General features: G+C 44.5%; 1 protein-coding gene across 1 annotated transcript in view; it reads right to left on the bottom strand.

Annotated features, from left to right (window-relative positions):
• Positions 1-2,395: 2,395 nt before the first annotated feature.
• LOC112636454 (sterol 26-hydroxylase, mitochondrial) overlaps positions 2,396-17,493 on the bottom strand; it is a 38,475-nt gene continuing 23,377 nt past the window's right edge. The window contains exons 2-9 of the mRNA XM_025405143.1: positions 8,229-8,419; positions 5,269-5,468; positions 4,941-5,138; positions 4,594-4,766; positions 3,508-3,674; positions 3,237-3,315; positions 2,938-3,150; positions 2,396-2,784 (exon numbers count right to left, since the gene is read on the bottom strand). Coding sequence (XP_025260928.1) covers positions 2,665-2,784; positions 2,938-3,150; positions 3,237-3,315; positions 3,508-3,674; positions 4,594-4,766; positions 4,941-5,138; positions 5,269-5,468; positions 8,229-8,419 — 1,341 coding nt within the window. The 3' untranslated portion in view covers positions 2,396-2,664. The remainder of the gene's footprint in view (positions 2,785-2,937; positions 3,151-3,236; positions 3,316-3,507; positions 3,675-4,593; positions 4,767-4,940; positions 5,139-5,268; positions 5,469-8,228; positions 8,420-17,493) is intronic.

Here is a 17,493-nt window from a genome sequence, read left to right as displayed (position 1 = left end):
TACAAAACCCCAATCCAAGTCTCATCACAGACTTCCCCTCACCCAAGCACCACCCATGTTGTTTTGGCAGCTCGGCCTTGCTGGTTTGAAGGAGCAGCACACTAGGGAAGGCAGAATTCCACTCTGGTTGACTTTGTGACACAGATCCTGGCAGCCTCGGGGCCCAGCCCCAGCCTCTGTATTTGCAAGAAGCTCTCACAGGTGGATCACTTCACAGGAGGGGTTGAGAGCCATATCTGTATTATCAGTAATTCCTCCCAATTCCCTCTAGGTTCTTCTTTTATTTTTCTTTATTTTCTTTTTGAGATGAAGTCTTGCTCTGTCACCCAGGTCGGAGTGCAGTTGCACAGTTTCGGCTCACTGCAACCTCTGCCTCCTGGGTTCAAGCGATTATCCTGCCTCAGCCTCCCTAGTAGCTGAGATTACAAGGGCATGCCACCACACCCAGCTAATTTTTGGTTTTTTTTGTTTTGTTTTTTTTGGTTTTTTTTTTTAGTAGATACAGGGTTTCACCATGTTGGCCAGGCTGGTCTTGAACTCCTGACCTCAAGTGGTCCACTTGCCTTGGTCTCCCAAAGTGCTGGGATTACAAGCTGGGTTCCCCTTCTCAATGTAGAAAACTCTGTGTCCTCCTCTCCCCTTCCCTTTTCTTCCCTTCCCCCTATTCCAGTCTCTTTTTCAGGAAACATTTACTAAGCACCTCTTAGGTACTAGACACAGTTAGACACTGGGATCCAACATTAAAGAAGCCTGATTTGTGCCCTTCAGGGGATTCACAGTTGGGGAGAGAGCTGGATCTCTAACAAAGTGAGCATGCTGACAGCTCAGCTCTGTAAGCAGGGAAGGGGAAGGTGGGACACAGGATTGCTCGGAGAGGTCAGGAAGGGCCCTGCAGAGGCAGTGACATTTGAGCTGAATCCTAAGAAAAAGCAAGCTCTCTGTGATGACATGACAGTTGGGGAAGAGCGTGTTCCAAGAGTGGGGACAGGAGATACAAAGTGTTGAGGCTGGAAAGAGCATAATGTGCTCAGAGACATCCAAGGAATTCAGGCTCAGCTGTGAAAGGGTGACCACGGCCAGGGTGCAGGGTGCCAGGGCACAGTGGATCTTATGAAGCACAGTAACAACTTTGAACTTGACCTAAGGGCTGAGGGCAGTTCTGAAGTATTTTAATCAGGGCAATGACATAATTTTTTAAATGAGTTCAAACCCTATAATTCCCACAGGCCCAAGAAAGTGAACTTTAGGTTGGCGCGGTGGCTCATGCCTGTAATCCCAGCACTTTGGGAGGCCAAGGCAGGCAGATCCCTTGAGCTCGGGAGTTCGAGACCAGCCTGGTCAACATGGCAAAACCCCATCTCTACAAAAAAAAAAAAAAAAAAAAATCAGTCAGGCAAGGTGATGTGCGCCTGTAGTTCCAGCTACTCAGGAGGCTAAAGTAGGAGAGTCGCTTGAGCCTGGGTTGAGGATGCAGTGAGCCAAGATGGCGCCACTGCACTCTGGTCTGGGTGACAGAATGAAACCCTGTCTCAAAAAATCAAATTAATTCTTTAAAAAGAAAGTGAACTTCATTTTTTTTCTATGACTCTACCAAAATTTACTGCTGGGACTCTGAATTTTCAAGCCAGTGCCGTAATGCATTGGCTCTCAATGGCAACCCACTTTCCTTCGAGTGGGCTTCCTGTACTAAGGAGGCTGGAAAGTTAAAAGCTATAATCCCTAGGCTCCCTTGCAGCTAGTGCTCCAGGCAGGACTTAGGTTCCTCCTCTCAGCTGTATGTGAAAGATGTGGAAGGTGGAAGAGAGGTAGAGGCCCCTGCCCTTTCTGCTATCAGGAGCAGTCACGAGGCATTCATAAAGGTCCAAGTCCAGTTACTGCTGACTTCATGGGTATTGAGAGGCAGGATGGGGGTCATCCTGTGTGACATGTTTTGTTTTGCCGGCACAGACCTACTTGAACTTAGTTGAATGGAGTAGCTCTAGAGCCAATAGTTGTAGCAATAGCTTCTAGACTCTCATCCTCCTGATTGTGGCCAACATGGTGCTCCCCAGGCTGCTCAGTGCCTGCTAGAGGTCAACTCTAGCCTGGTCTCGAGCACCTCCAATAATTTTTGTAGCACCCCATTGCTTATATCTCTGCTCTTTCTGTTCAAAGAGGGTGGTTTCTATTCTCTACAACTGCTACTTGCCTGACACAGTGCTCGGGAGTCACTGCAGTTCCTGCTTGGTGTGGCCTCAACCAGTGCCACGTGAAACCAAGGCCTCTTTGTGAGGTCTGGGAAAGCAAAAGGTGTTCTCAGTTTCCAAGGACCAGGGTGGCTGTGCCTCTCACCATGACTCAGTGGAGAAGGGGAATTCCCTCAGATGCTGGGTAGTCAAAAAAAATGACAAAGGTCTCCGATAAGAAATAAGAGTCCCTTTATTTTATATTCTACCCAAGGACAGCAATGCGATAAAGCGGTGGCCTTTTATCTGAGAGGGAGTTGCTCAAAAATGATAGAAGTGGCAAAAGCTCAGGGTCTGTGGGAAGTGCAGGGAGTTCCTCCCACCTCTCAAGTCTGGTGGCTTCCTTCTCTCCCTCCTCATCTGAGACATGCGGCAGCCAGGAACCACTGTGCCAGGGCTGGAGCCTCTAGGACAAGCCCCAGCAAGGTGGGGACTCAGCTCAGCACTGTCTCTGCAGGAACTGCAGGCCCACTTTCTTATTGGGAACCAGGACAATGCGGGCCACACTCTTCAACTCCCCCGTCTCCGGGGCCAGGACCACCTTGTACTTCTGGATCAGCTGGGGGGCAAAGAGCACATGTGGTTGAGTGGACTATGTGTTTGCCATCCACTCCCCGCTCTGCACACTCCTACCCTGTGCCTCCCTTCCTCTCCTCCCAGGACTCCTCTACCCCTCCCTGCCCACACACCCTTCTAGTCTCTCCCAGCTCACCCTTGCCAGGAGTAGCTGCATCTCCAGCTCTGCAATCCTGCGGCCCAGGCAGGCCCGGACCCCATAGCCAAAGGGCACAGAGCCAAATGGGTGCTGGATCCTGGGGGTAGCAGGCTGGCTGCTCCTCAGCCAGCGGTGGGGCTGGAAGCTCTCAGGTTCAGAGAAGGTGGTGGGGTCCCGGGACACCACGTAGTGGCAGAACACAAACTGGGTCTATGAAGGAAGATTGGGCAGCATGAATGCATCTCTTCGGGGGCATGGGGCACTCCTGGGCAATCAGGCTGTCTAGCCCCACTCACATTCTTGGGGAAGAGGAAGCCATCAACTTCAATTTCCTTTTCTATGATCCGGGAATTTGTGGGGACCACAGGGTAGAGGCTGCAGGGAAAAGAATATCTAGGGTCTGCTCTGGATTCATGGGGGTAAAAAGTGCCCCACTCCTTCTCCCCTACCTCTCCCATCTCATCCTTGTCACTAGCCCCAGCCCACCTGTCTTCACTTCCGATTTCCTCCTCTGATTCCCTCCCCACACATAGATCCTGTGCCCCCCAGAACAGCATCCTGTCCTACCGCAGAGTCTCCTTAAGCACAGCTTTGAGCAGCGGCAAGTGGGCAAAGTCTTTGTGCTGGGGCACCTGCCCGGCTGGCACCACACCCACCACTTCCTCGTGCAAGGCCTCCTGGATCTCAGGGTCCTTTGAGAGGTGGTACAGGGCCCATGTCAGCGTGTTGGATGTCTAGGAGATAGAGTGGGAGATGAGGTGAGGGCGATTTCTAGGAAAGAGGCCAGTAATGGGAGGGTGTATGAGTGGGTGTGTGCAAAATATGGGAGAAATGAATTTGCCACAAGCCTAGCAGGAAAAAACATGAAGGTTCATGGCAGCCTCCATGCTAAACACGAATTCACAGTGGGATGAGGGCCAATATGATAGAGAATCGCACCTTCACTGGAGGAGGGGATGGCAACACAGAGAAACCAAACAGGACAAAAGCATTGGAAATATGAACTATAAAGAAAGAAGGTACTGGCCGGACATGGTGGTTTATGCCTGTAATCCTAGCACTTTGAGAAGCCAAGGCGAGCAGATCACTTAAGGTCAGGAGTTCGAGACCAGCCTGACCAGGTGAAATCCTGTCTCTACTAAAATTTAAAAAAAAAAGAAAAAAATGAGCTGGTCATGATCGTGCACGCCTGTAATCCCAGCTACTTGGGAGGCTGAGGCAGGAGAATTGCTTGAGCCCAGGAGGCAGAGGTTGCAGTCAGCTGAGATCAAGCCACTGCACTCAAGCCTGGGCAACAGAGTGAGACTCTGTCCCAAAAAAAAGAAAAAGAAAGAAAGTGTTTATGAATGAGCTCTTCCAATTCTCCATTCAAATCGCAGCAAGACAGTTGGATAGATGTGAGATGAACTTCCCAGCTGTCAGAGTGAGAAGACCCCAGGTGATGGAATCCATCTTAAAAAAGGACCATCCCCTGTCCACCCACCTCAGCTAAGCTGAACGAGCCCTCTATTTTCCTTCTAGTGCTGTATCCATGGTACAGAAAAAGAAGCAGGTCCTTGGAGGGATGAAGGCCGGGATCAGGTGAAGGATAATGGGGAAATGGTTCAGGATGGGAGCCAGGGGCCCCTGGTCTCACTCTCCCCCTTCACTCACCGTGTCCACTCCAGCCATGAGCAGTTCAGGCAGGCTGCCCATGGCCTCCCGAGGACTGAGCTGTCCACTGGCCAGCAAGAAGTGCAGGTAGCCAGACACCTGGACACCATCTGGCCCCTCTGCCTGCAGTTGGGCCTCCATATCCTTGAGTTTCTCATCAATCAGCTTCTTCCCTGTGACAGCAACAGAGAAGAGGAGAGGACAAAGCCAAAAGTCATGATCTCCAAGGACCAAGAGCCACTCCAACAACTGGTAGCATGAGGGAAAAGGCCTGGGAGAGACCGCTGACACACAGACCTGGAGTCACCCCCATCTCTCTTCCCTGGGCCCCATCCGGGAGTCCTCACCGAAGGAAAAGATGGCATTCCAACCATCCAGGTATCGCTTCCAGAAAGGCAGCACGGGGCGGGTCCACTTGGGGAGGAAGGTGGCATAGAGTGAGTTCTGGAACATTAACCCGATGGATCTGACAAAGGTCACGGTGTCCTCGGGGATGGATCGCTGCAGGCAGCCAATGCGTTTCTCGAACAGGATGTAGCAAATAGCTGAGTAGTGCACGGAGGCCATCACAGGAGGCAGAACCAGGACATATGGAATCCAGCAGCCCTTGAGGAGCGGGAGCACAACCTCCCCCTGACCCATTCCCTTCCCTAGCGCCTCTCCCAGCAAGGGTACCTTCCAAGGCAAAGTAGTAGAAGAGTTGAGCCGTGTCCGACACCTGGTTCCCCGAAGCACTCTCTGCCCGCAGCTGGTCCAGTCGAATCATAAAATCATCAATCACCTCATTGAAAGCATCCGTATAGAGCGCTGCCTCTGCTGGCTTCAGCAACCGCTGGTTCAGAGCCTGGCGCAGCTGGTACCAGTGGTGTCCTTCCCTGCAGGGACGCAGAGGAACAGTACAAACATAAGCCTCTATAGGGGTTCAATTAAGGGAGATCTTCTCACCCTAAAGTCCACCCCCTGCCACCCAGAGTCAAAGGAAATCCCATACTCCTAGAATTTAGAATTATAGAATCACCAAAATCTCAAATGACAGAATCTTAGAATCCCCAAACCAGAATCTCGCTACAGCAGAGTGGAGTGGGTATGGTGGGCATCTAGAACCAGACTGTCCAGGGCCAAATCCCAGGTCTGACCATTCCTGGCACAGGGACCCTAGGTAGATAACTCCTGTGTGCCTCATTTTCCTTTCTATAAAATGGGGATAATAAGAGTGCCTAACCCGGGTGCGGTCGCTCATGCCTGTAATCCCAGCACTTTGGGAGGCTGAGGTGGGCAGATCACCTGAGGTCGGGAGTTCGAGACCAGCCTGACCAACATGGAGAAACCCTGCCTTTACTAAAAGTACAAAATTAGCCGGGTGTGGTGGTGGGCGTCTGTAATCCCAGCTACTAGGGAGGCCGAGGCAGGAGAATCGCTTGAACCTGGGAGGCGGAGGCTGCAGTGAGCCGAGATCGCATCATTGCACTCCAGCCTGGGCAACAAGAGCGAAACTCCATCTCAAAAAATAAATAAATAAATAAATAAATAAATAAATAAAATAGAGTGCCTATCTGAGGAGGCTTATTCACATCATTCGAGTGCTTAGCTCAGTGCCTGGCACATGGTGAATGCTTAGTGATTATTGACTGATTATCTTGGAATTATACAGTTCTGGAATATTCCACATGTCAAATAAGGGGGAGCTGAGGAGGCTGAGGAATAAAGGAGGTTCCTGGACTCCTCAGGGTTCCTGAACTCCTCAGGCTCTGAGCCTTCATGCTGTGCTTGGCTCAGTGGGTCAGAGGGACAGGGAGGCCCACGAGGCTAAAGCTCTAGGCTCTTGCCTCAGTCATGCGGTAGATGGTCAGGACCCCTCCCTGGTTAGGTAAGGGTGCTCACGTGGGTGGAAACATACTTCCCAAAAGCAAGCTTAATGTCCAGAGACTGCCCCCACTCCCAGCTGTTCCTCAAACCTATTTCCTTTCCTAAGCAAGCTGGGTATGAGTCCATTTTCTTAAAGGCTAGCTGTAGAGCAACAAGTACAATATGGTCCAATTTTAAGAGGAGACAAAAATCCTACCTATCCACATGTATATTTGCATGCTCCTGAATAAAGAGGGGAGAATACACAGCAAACTGTCAGCACTGGTGGCTAAGGAGGATCGATAGGAATGGAAGGGCAAGAGACTTCATATTTTATTATTGAAATGTCCACGGCAAGTATTACTTTTGGATTTTTAAAACCAATAAAGTTGTTTTTTGTTTGCTTTATTTTGTTTTGTTTTTTGAGACAGAGTCTTGCTCTGTCATCCACTCAGCTCACTGCAACCTCCACCTCCTGGGTTCAAGTGATTCTCCTGCCTCAGCCTCCTGAGTAGCTGGGACTACAGGTGCGTGCCACCACACCCGGCTAAATTTTTATATATTTTTTTTTAGTAAAGACAGGGTTTCACTGTGTTAGCCAGGATGGTCTCGATCTCCTGACCTCGTGATCTGCCCGCCTTGGCCTCCCAAAGTGCTGGGATTACAGGCGTGAGTCACCACCCCCAGTCAAGTTTATTTTTTTAATACATATTTTTTATTTTAAAAAAATATTATTTCTTTAATGACTTTCAACACCCCACCCCAGGAGCTGCCTTTATTATGTTAGGGGAAAATTGCAAAAAGATAAACTAAAAGTGTTGCTGAAAAAGAAGTGAAAACCAGAATAGACCCATTTGTTGGGACTTCAAGTTGTTCCAAAAGTAAAACTCTCAACAGTAGGAATCAGATACACAGAACTTAAATGTGGTTGTTAAAATATCACCTGGGGGAAACAATGGTTCATAAAATGATATTTTACAAATATACATGTTAAAACAAAAATTTTAGATCCCCAAACTTATCATGAGTTAGCAGAATAGCTTTTTTTCCCCAATCATCTGACTCAAAGATTCACAAAAGAGCTTTTAAATGCATGCATATGATATCATCTGTTCAGGAAACTGGCTTTAGAGTAAAAAAAAAAATGTAAATAGATTACAAAGGGCTCTACATAATGTTTAGCTCCGATTCTAAATCTGAGCTGTCATGTCATAGGTGGCCTGGCCCAATGAAAACCTGCAACCTAAATCTTGCCCTCAGTGGCAGATGTCAAGTTAAAAAGATTTTTTTTTTTTTGAGATGGTGTCTCACTCTGTTGCCCAGGCTGGAGTGCAGTGGCATGATATCGGCTCACTGCAACCTCCACCTCCTGGGTTCAAATGATCCTTCTGCCTCAGCCTCCCAGATGCCCACCACCACACCCGGCTAATTTTTGCATTTTTAGTAGACAGGGTTTCGCCATGTTGGCCAAGCTGATCTTGAACTCCTGACCTCAAGTGATCTGCCTGCCTCAACCTCCCAAAGTGCTGGGATTACAGGTGTGGTTTTTGCCATAATTTTTAACTGTGAAAACAGCAATGACTTTTGCACCAACCTAATATTTATTAGTGGAGAGTCAATGAATGGTCCCTGGGCTTCAGCACCTCCCAACAACTGCTCTCTAGACTATCAGGTTCAGAGGATGCAGGGGGGTCCTATTCTGCTGGTTATCCACCTGCCTGCCCTGTGCCCACTGTCTTTCACCCTGACCCTCTATAGCCCCGTTCCAGTCCCTTCAGTCCCCAGCTCACGTGGTGAACGGCCCATAGGTCAGGTCGTGCAGGTCCCGGTGCTCCTTCCATAGCTCCATGTCGTTCCGTACTGGGTACTTGCCCTCTTGCCGCATCACTTGCTCCAAGAGCGGGGCACTGGCCAGGTTCACGTGCATCTGAGGCCCTAAGTAGGACATCCACATTGGACCGTACTTGGCCTTGTAAAGCACCTGTGGGATTCAATCAAAACTGAATAACTGGGCCAAGTTGGGCAGGTGCTTCCAGGACAGGAGATGGGGTGAGGAAGGGTCTGATGGCTACACCAGAGCAAATGGGCTGGACAAAAAAAAAAAAAAAAAAAAGTACATTGTGTATGAGGTACGCACCAGGATGACCTGTTGTTCCAGAGGAAGAGCAATAAAAAAAAAAAATGGGCACACAAGTAACTAGAATATTAGAATATTAGAGCAATGAGTGTCTGGTGGAACTAGGGGCATCGAGGTCCTTGGAGGAATGAAGGTTTGGAAAAATGGGATATATGGCAAACTGAGGTATGTCAAGGTGTATGTTGGGGGCCAACATTTTAGGGAAACTGAGCCCTTAAGTGAGGTGTGATAGAAAGCCTCTAGCTCCTTTTTTGCATTTAAATCTACTGTAGCTTGTTGTCAATGAAATGATGAATGCTTTGTGTAATCAACAAGAAAAGAGTAGCCCTGATGAGGAACAACAGGAAAAACAACAGGCTGGATAAGAAAGTCAGGGTCCAAATATGAAGTAAGTAAGCCATGTGGTATGATATTTATTTCCCATGAGTTTCCTGAGCTTCCATATGATTTTGTCTTTGAAATCTAGCATGACAAAAAAAAAAAAAAAAAAAGAAGTAAAAAAAATTACTGGCCATGTTATGGACTATAACTCTCAAATATTTTATCTTAGAATTTCTAAAGCACTTGACAATTGATATCCACAGCCTCTATGAAATTGACATTGCTATGATATTCTTATAGTTGCTGAAAATGAGAGGGAAAAGAAACATGTTTCAGGGGATAAAAATTTTAAATAACCCACAAATCCTGAGATTAAATTTCCTAGGTAAGTTACACTTACAAACCGAAAGAAAATGAAACATAGTGGTTTCCTGGGCACTTCATCTTTCCTAATCTGTTACTGAAGAGATTTTAAGAGGATCAGAATTGGTTCCAGTATAGAAATTAGGCCAAAGGGCTTCTATAAAAGAGACATTACCAATTAAAGAGATGAAATCTATCATTCAAATTACAGAAGGAAACCTCACCCAACCCATAGTCCAGAAAAACTCCAACTTTACTGGGTCTTAGTATTGGTGTTAAAACCTGGATGCTCCTAGGACCAATCCAACATAATTGCCTTCAATATATCACCCATTTACCTGGACATCACCCTGAACCGATGGCTGATTCTGCCAATTACTGGGAGGACAGTCTTGACAAACCCCCAACATGCATTTAGAGCTGTTTCCCATTTCTACCTCCCAGGAACACCTGACAGTGTGTCTTAATTTTGAACAGTTGATCGTCTGTAAACTGCAGTGAATACACCTATTTTCCTGGAAGGAAAATATACTGCTGGTAGGACTCCAAAATAACACATCCCTACTTGGAGGACGATTTGTTAATATTTACAAAAAGTACAAGCAAATTTATAAACAAAGCATAGGACATCCACATAATGAAATAATATGTCACCTTAAAAAGGGATGAAGAAATTCCTTGTGTACTAATACAGAAAGATATCCAAGATAAATTGTTATGTGAAAAAGTATATCTTTTGTCTAAGAAAGGGGGTCTAAAATAAGAATATATAGTATTTGTATTTGCTTTTATAGAAAAATACTGGATGGATACATAAGAAACTAGTTAAAGTGATTACTGGACCAGGCATCGTGGCTCACCCCTATAATCCCAGCACTTTGGGAGGCCAAGGCAGGAGGATCACTTGAGCTCAGAAGTTTGAGATCAGCCTTGGCAACATGGCAAAACCCTGTCTCTACAAGAAAAAAAAAAAAAAATTAGCTGGGCATGGCAGTGTGCACCTGTGATCCCAGCTACTCGGAGGCTGAGGTGGGAGAATTGCTTGAACCTGGGAAGTCGAAGCTGCATTGAGCCATGACTGTACCCACTGCACTCCAGCCTAGGTGACAGAGTGAGACTCTGTCTCTAAATAAACAAATATAAAGTGATTACTATAGGAGGGTCAGGGGAATAGCAGAGGGGGTCAGACTGCTTAATGTGTATCATGTTCTATTGTTTGAGTTTTGAACTATTATAATGTATTACCTATTCAAACTTTTAAAATCTAAAGGTACAAAAAGACATGTTTTCTGAAACAGTAAGTCACCTGACATTGACCAGATAGTTCCAGAAGGCAGGGAAACCTTGCTGGGCCTCTGAATTCATGCAAATACTCCTGAGATTTATAAGTGCCCCAGCCATATCATTTTCCTATAAGTGAGTTTTGTTTTTTTTCTTAAAGGTTCCTTTTAAAAAATACTTTACATACATGTCTATTTTTCTCTATTAAATTCCCTAGTAGGCTTAATTTGTTTCCAGTTTAAGACATTAACAATAATAATTGCACATGTTTCCATAGAGCTGACCATAAACCAGAGCTGTAGTGAGGATTGACCATAAACCATTCAATCCTCACTACAGCTGTTTGGGGTAGGTTTAATATTACCACAATTTTTTAGGAGGCTGAGATGTGTGGATCACGAGGTCAGGAGATCGAGACCATCCTGGCTAACATGGTGAAACCCCATCTCTACTAAAAATACAAAAAAATTAGCCGGGCATGGTGGCGGGCGCCTGTAGTCCCAGCTACTCGGAGGCTGAGGCAGGAGAATGGTGTGAACGCAGGAGGCGGAGCTTGCAGCGAGCTGAGATTGCGCCACTGCATTCCAGCCTGGGGGACTCCATCTCAAAAAATATATATATATATGTATATACACACACACATATGTACACACACACATATATACACACACATATATAATACACATATATACACACACACATATAATATATACACATACACATATATATACACACATATATATATAACCACAATTTTGCAGATGAGGAAACTGAGGCCCAAAGAAGTTGCTCAAGGTCACTTTATCATTAAGTAGCAGAGTCAGGATTCAAACTCCAAACACCTGGCTGGAGGCCATGCTCTGAACCGCTTACGCCATGGATCCCTGAGAAAACAACTATGTCCTATGAACTGGAAACAAACATAGGCCCTTGAAAAGCGTGTACTATTTTAAAACCACAATACTATGCAATAACAATCTGGGATTCCTCAACTGTGGCACTGTTAATACTCAGAGTGGATAATTCTATGTTGTGGCCGACAGTCGTGTGCGTTTCCGGGTGCCTAGCAGCATTCCTGGCCTCTCCCCACGAGTACCGCATACCCTCTGAGTTGTGGCTACCACAGATGTCTTTAGACATTTCCAAAATGTCCCCTGGGGGACAAAATCACCACAGATTGAGAACTACTGCAATAAATCCAGCCTCTTAATATGTCTCTTAATTCTTTAATTTTAGAAGACCCGTTTAAAACAAATATATACCATTTTGAAGAAATATTTATCTAAAGTTTGATTTCTTATCCTTCTGTTAAGTTCAAGTAAACTTACATATAACATTTTAATAAAAATCTGAACAGCAGTTATCTCAATGGTGGTAAACAGTGCTTTACAAATTAACTTACTTTCTTCTCTATACTGTGATTTGTTTTTCAAATTTTTTGCCACGTTCTTGGAATCAGAGGGGAAAAAGTTACGTTTTAAAAGTAGATAAATAACACCAGCTTCTTTCCTGGAATCCAAAGCCTCTGAGACCACTTCCTGGCCCTCAGTATGGAGGTTTCTGGGACATTTCTCCTTTTAGCTAAGTCGTGTCTTCTTCCTTCATGCTTCTCAGTTAGTTTACTTAGTGGAACTTAACAAGGATCTACTTATGTAAGAAGTTATTTTAGAAAGACAGCAGGATACTTGCTGAGAGATACATGCTGTGTCTGTGATCCTACCATTAGATCGTAACCTGAGCCAGTTGGAAAGTCCCAGCATTCTCAGATGGGTCCAGCTGGGAGGCTCAGATGGGTCTAAGAGCCACTTTGCAGAACAAAGATCATCTTTCAGGATGAATGGGAGGGTTAGCCCCCACCTGATGAAACTCCAAAGCGGGGGAATGTTGAATTCATTCAACATTCATTTATGAATTTCATGTCCTGTTCCTCCTATACTGTTCAAGGGGCTAGGGATACAGCAGTAAGCACAGCATAAAAGACCATTCTTAAAGAGTTTGTATCCTAGTGCATGGGCCAGACAGTTGAGAATTTAATTACATATGTCCCTAAATTGTTTTCTAATTATTTTGTGGATGTCTTTCTTGTCTCTTCAACTAAATTGAAAATCCTCAAAGGCAGAAACCATGTCATACTTCTTTATGACATCCCAAATTGTTGGACACACTGCTAAGCACATTAATAAGACACTCAGTACATACTTAACAGTTGTCAATGAATCCAGCAGAAAGAAACATGTTGCAAACAATGCAAAGCACATGAGAGAGACAGAGACAGACATAGAAAGTGGGTGGGGAAGAGGATACGTAGGAAACTGGTTAACAGTAGCTCCTCTGGAGTTTTAAGAACCTGTAAGAACAATCTGAAAGGAAATTAAGAAAATAATTCCATTTACAGTAACCTCTGTTATGTACTGAATGTCTGCATTCCTCTCAAATTCTTATGTTGAAATCCTAAACCCTGTGTTGCTATATTTGTTGATGGGCCCTCCAAGAAAGTAATTAAGGTTAAATGGGGTCATAAGGGTGGGGCCCTGATCTGATAGAATTAGTGTCCTTATAATAAGAGACACCAAAGAGCTTGCCCTCTAGGGCACAGGGAGAAGGCAGCCAACTACAAGCCAGGAAGACAGCCCTCATTGGAAACCAATCACTGGCACCCTGATCTCTGACTTCTAGCCTACAGAACTGTGAGAAAATAAATTTGTTGTTTAAGCCCTCCGGTCTGTAGCATTTTGCTATGACAGCCCAAACACACTAATAGATAGTATCCAAGAGATAAAATACCTAGGAATACGTTTAACCAAGGAGGTGAAACAGTCGAACACTGAAAACTACTAGACACTGCTGAAGGAAATTAAAGACCCAAATAAATGGAAAGTTATCCATGTTATGGATTAGGAGACTTAATATTGTTAAAATGGCAGTACTCCCCAGGGCAAACTACAAATTCAATTCATTCCCTATCAAAATTCCATGGCCTTTTTGCAGAAAAGGAAAACCTGATCCTAAAATTAATATGGAACTGCAAGGGGCCCTAAATAGCCAAAACAATAATAAAAAAGAAAACAACATTGGAACATTCTCATTTTCTGATTTCAAAGCTTACTACAAAGCTACAGTAATCAAAACAGTATGTTACTGGCATAAGTGTAGACATATAGACCAATGGAATACAACTGAGAATTCAGAAATACACTGAAACATCTACAGTCAACTGATTTTTGACAAGGGTGCACAGACCATTCAATGGGGAAAGAAAGTCTCTTCAACAAATGGTACTGGGACCACTGGATAACTAAATGCAAAAGAACGAAGCTGGATCGCTACCTCACTCCATATAAAAAAGTTAACTCAAAGTGGATCAACAATCTAAAGAGAAGAGCTAAAACTATAAAACTTTTTGAATAAAATATAAGAGTAAGTCTTCATGACCCTGGATATGGCAATGAATTCTTAGATTTGATAACAAAGCCATGAGCAATTAAAAAAAAAATAGATAAATAGTACTTCATAAAAATTAAAAACTGTTGGCTGGATGTGGTGGCTCACGCCTGTAATCCCAGCAGTTTGGGCAGATTACCTGAGGTCTGGAGTTCAAGACTAGCCTGGCCAACATGGTGAAACCCCCTCTCTACTAAAAACACAAAAATTAGCCAGGTGTGGTGGCGCATGCTTGTAGTCCCAGCTACTTGGGAGGCTGAGGCAGGAGAATCACTTGAACCTGGGAGGCAGAGGCTGCAGTGAGCTGAGATTGTGCCATTGCACTCCAGCCTGGGCGACAGAGTAAAACTCCCACCTCAAAAAAGAAAAAAAATGGTGGGGCATGGTGGCTCACGCCTATAATCCCAGCACTTTGGGAGGCGAAAGTGGACGGATCACGAGGTCAAGAGATCGAGAACATCCTGGCCAATATGATGAAACCCCATCTCTACTAAAAATACAAAAATTAGCTGGGTGTGCTGGCACGTGCCTGTAGTCCCAGCTACCTGGGAGGCTGAAGCAGGAGAATCACTTGAACCTGGGAGGCAGAGGTTGCAGTGCCAAGATTGCACTACTGCAACTCCAGCCTGGCAACAGAGTGAGACTCGGTCTCAAAAAGAAAAAAAATTTTAAACTTTCATGCATCGAAGGACGTTATCGAGAATGTGAAAAGACAATTTACAGAACGAGAGAAAAGATTTGCAAATCATATATCTGACAAGGGTTTAATATCCAGAGTATACAAAAACTGTTACAACCCAACAACAAAAAGACAACTTCAGTTTAAAGATAAGCAAAGAATGGCTGGGCGTGGTGGCTCACACCCATAATACCAGCACTTTGGGAGGCCAAGGTGGGCAGATCACTGAGTCCAGGAGTTTGAGACCAGCAATTCAAGACCAGCCTGGCCAATATGGCAAAACCCTGTCTCTACTAAAAATACAAAAATTAGCCAGGCGTGATGGCACACACTTGTAGTCCCAGCTACTTGGGAGGCTGAGGCATGAGAATCACTTTAACCCAAGAGGTTGCAGTGAGCCGAGATCATACCACTGCACTCCAGCCTGGGTGACAGAATGAGACTCTGCCTCAAAATAAATAAATAAATAAAATAAGCAAAGAACTTGAATAGACATTTCTCCAACGAAGATATACAAATGGCCTATAAGCACATGAAAAGTTGTTCAACATCGTTTGTCATTAAGGAAATGCAAACCAAAGCCACGGTTAACCACTAGAATGGCCTAAAAAGAGAGAAAAAAAGAAAGTAACAGTATCAGTTCCTAGATCCTAGATGAGGGAGCAGAGGCTGGTTTATTCTCATTTATTTGCTCTCTGAAGAAAACGTCGGCAGTCTCTCTTTTCTACAGGAAACAGTATTATTTTTCTCCCAGCAACAAACTGGTAGTAAGCAGCCTTCTGGAAGAGTAAACAGAAATGTGAGGGCTTCCTTACCTTTGACAAGCTGCTAGAACATTCCAAAAAGCAGAAGAAACTCATGCATCCTGAGAATCAAAGCTCTTTGAATGAGCAAGAAATAGTAAAGACCTTATAGGAAGTAAACAATTAATTAGCAGATAGAAAAAGCATTTAGTAACAATGCAAGTAGTTCTGTTTCTTCACATTTTAGCCTAGTCTTTTTGTTGTTGTTGTTCTTTTTAATTCTCAGCAAGGCAAGTTACTTCTACAGAAGGGTGCACCCCTTACAGATGGAGCAATGGTGAGCGCACACTTGGACAAGGGAGAGGAAGGGGTTCTTATCCCTGATGCACGTGGCCCCTGCTGCTGTGTCGTTCCCCTATTGACTAGGGCTAGGCTGCACAGGCTAAACTAATTCCTATTGATCTTAGCCTAGTCTTAAATAAGAGGAAACAAATAAGTGAACAAATGTCATTAAAGCAACTGGTTGATTTTGGGGGGAGAAAATATAGTGAGAACCCACATCCATGGTCATTGCTGGCCTAAAAAGTGCCTTAAGCAGGAATTAGAAAAAAAAAAAAAAAAAAAAAAAGGCCTGCTCGGGCAGACGCAGCTGCAGCCCTGGCCACAGCCCAGGGACTGGCAAGCCAAGTGCAGGCTCCATTCCTGCTCCTTATGTGACCCCTTGGTCAGGCACCTGCCTTGTGGACCTCACACAATACACAGAAACTAATCCCAGGTGGGATAAAGATTTTGAAAGAAACTACAAAAAGACAAGAAGAAAATATGTGTGAATATACAATTCAAAAACTTTTTAGAAAAATAGACATAAAAACAAAAATACGGAATTTACAAAAAAAGAAATATAAATAGTAAATCTATTCAGAAAATAGGTTCAATCTCACAAATAAGAACATGCAGAATATATATCACGAAGACATACCATTTTCAACTATATTTGCAGAGACTGTTTTTGCAAATATCATAGTTGAAAATGGTATGTCTTCGTGATATATATTCTGCATGTACTTATTTGCAAAAATAAATTGGTTTTGTTTTTGTTTTTTGAGATGGAGTCTCACTCTGTTGCCCAGGCTGGAGTGCAGTTGCACCAACTCAGCTCACTGCAACCTCTACTTCCCAGGTTCAAGTGATTCTCCTGCCTCAGACTCCCTAGTAGCTGGGATTACAGGCATGCGGCACTATGCCTGGCTAATTTTTTTGTATTTTAGTAGAGACAGGGTTCCACCATGTTGGCCAGGCTGGTCTCGAACTCCTGACCTCAAGTGATCCACTCACCTCAGCCTCTCAAAGTACTGAGATTACAAGCAACGTGAGCCACCATGTGTGGCCATGTTTTTGTTTTTTGGAATGGCCTTTGTCATGCAAAAGTATTCCCTTTGCAACTTTTCTGGAGGACAATTTGGCAGGTGCTACATATCAAAGATCTGAACAAATCCTTTATCACAATGGTTCCATTTTAGGAGTTTTGTTCTAAGAAAATAATTGAGAAGGTACACAAACTTTAGTGCTAGATATATTAATGTTAATCAAAGCTTTAAACATGAAAAATCTAAATGTATAACAACAGGGTTCAGTAAATTCTTATGTAGTCATCCAATGAAATGCTTTTCAGTCATTAAAAATTGTTATATAAGTGTGTTTATTGAAAAATATATTCATATTTATTTTTCTGTAAAATGGCAAGTTACAAAAGAGAGCATATGGTACGCTTTTATTTTAAAAAACATATATATGTAGATGACATATGGGGAAAACAGACAATGCCTGTCTGCTTATAACAAGATCATGGGTGTATCTATGTATTCATCTCACAAACGCTTATTAAGAACCTATGGATAGGCCGGGCGCGGTGGCTCAAGCCTGTAATCCCAGCACTTTGGGAGGCCGAGACGGGCGGATCACAAGGTCAGGAGATCGAGACCATCCTGGCTAACATGGTGAAACCCCGTCTCTACTAAAAATACAAAAAACTAGCCGGGCGTGGTGGCGGGCGCCTGTAGTCCCAGCTACTCGGGAGGCTGAGGCAGGAG

The sequence above is a fragment of the Theropithecus gelada genome, chromosome 12 (assembly GCF_003255815.1).
Source record: "Theropithecus gelada isolate Dixy chromosome 12, Tgel_1.0, whole genome shotgun sequence".
NCBI classification, from domain to species: Eukaryota; Metazoa; Chordata; class Mammalia; order Primates; family Cercopithecidae; genus Theropithecus; species Theropithecus gelada.
The sequence above is the reverse complement of the archived record's forward strand: the minus strand, read 5'-3'. Positions and strand labels throughout refer to the sequence as shown.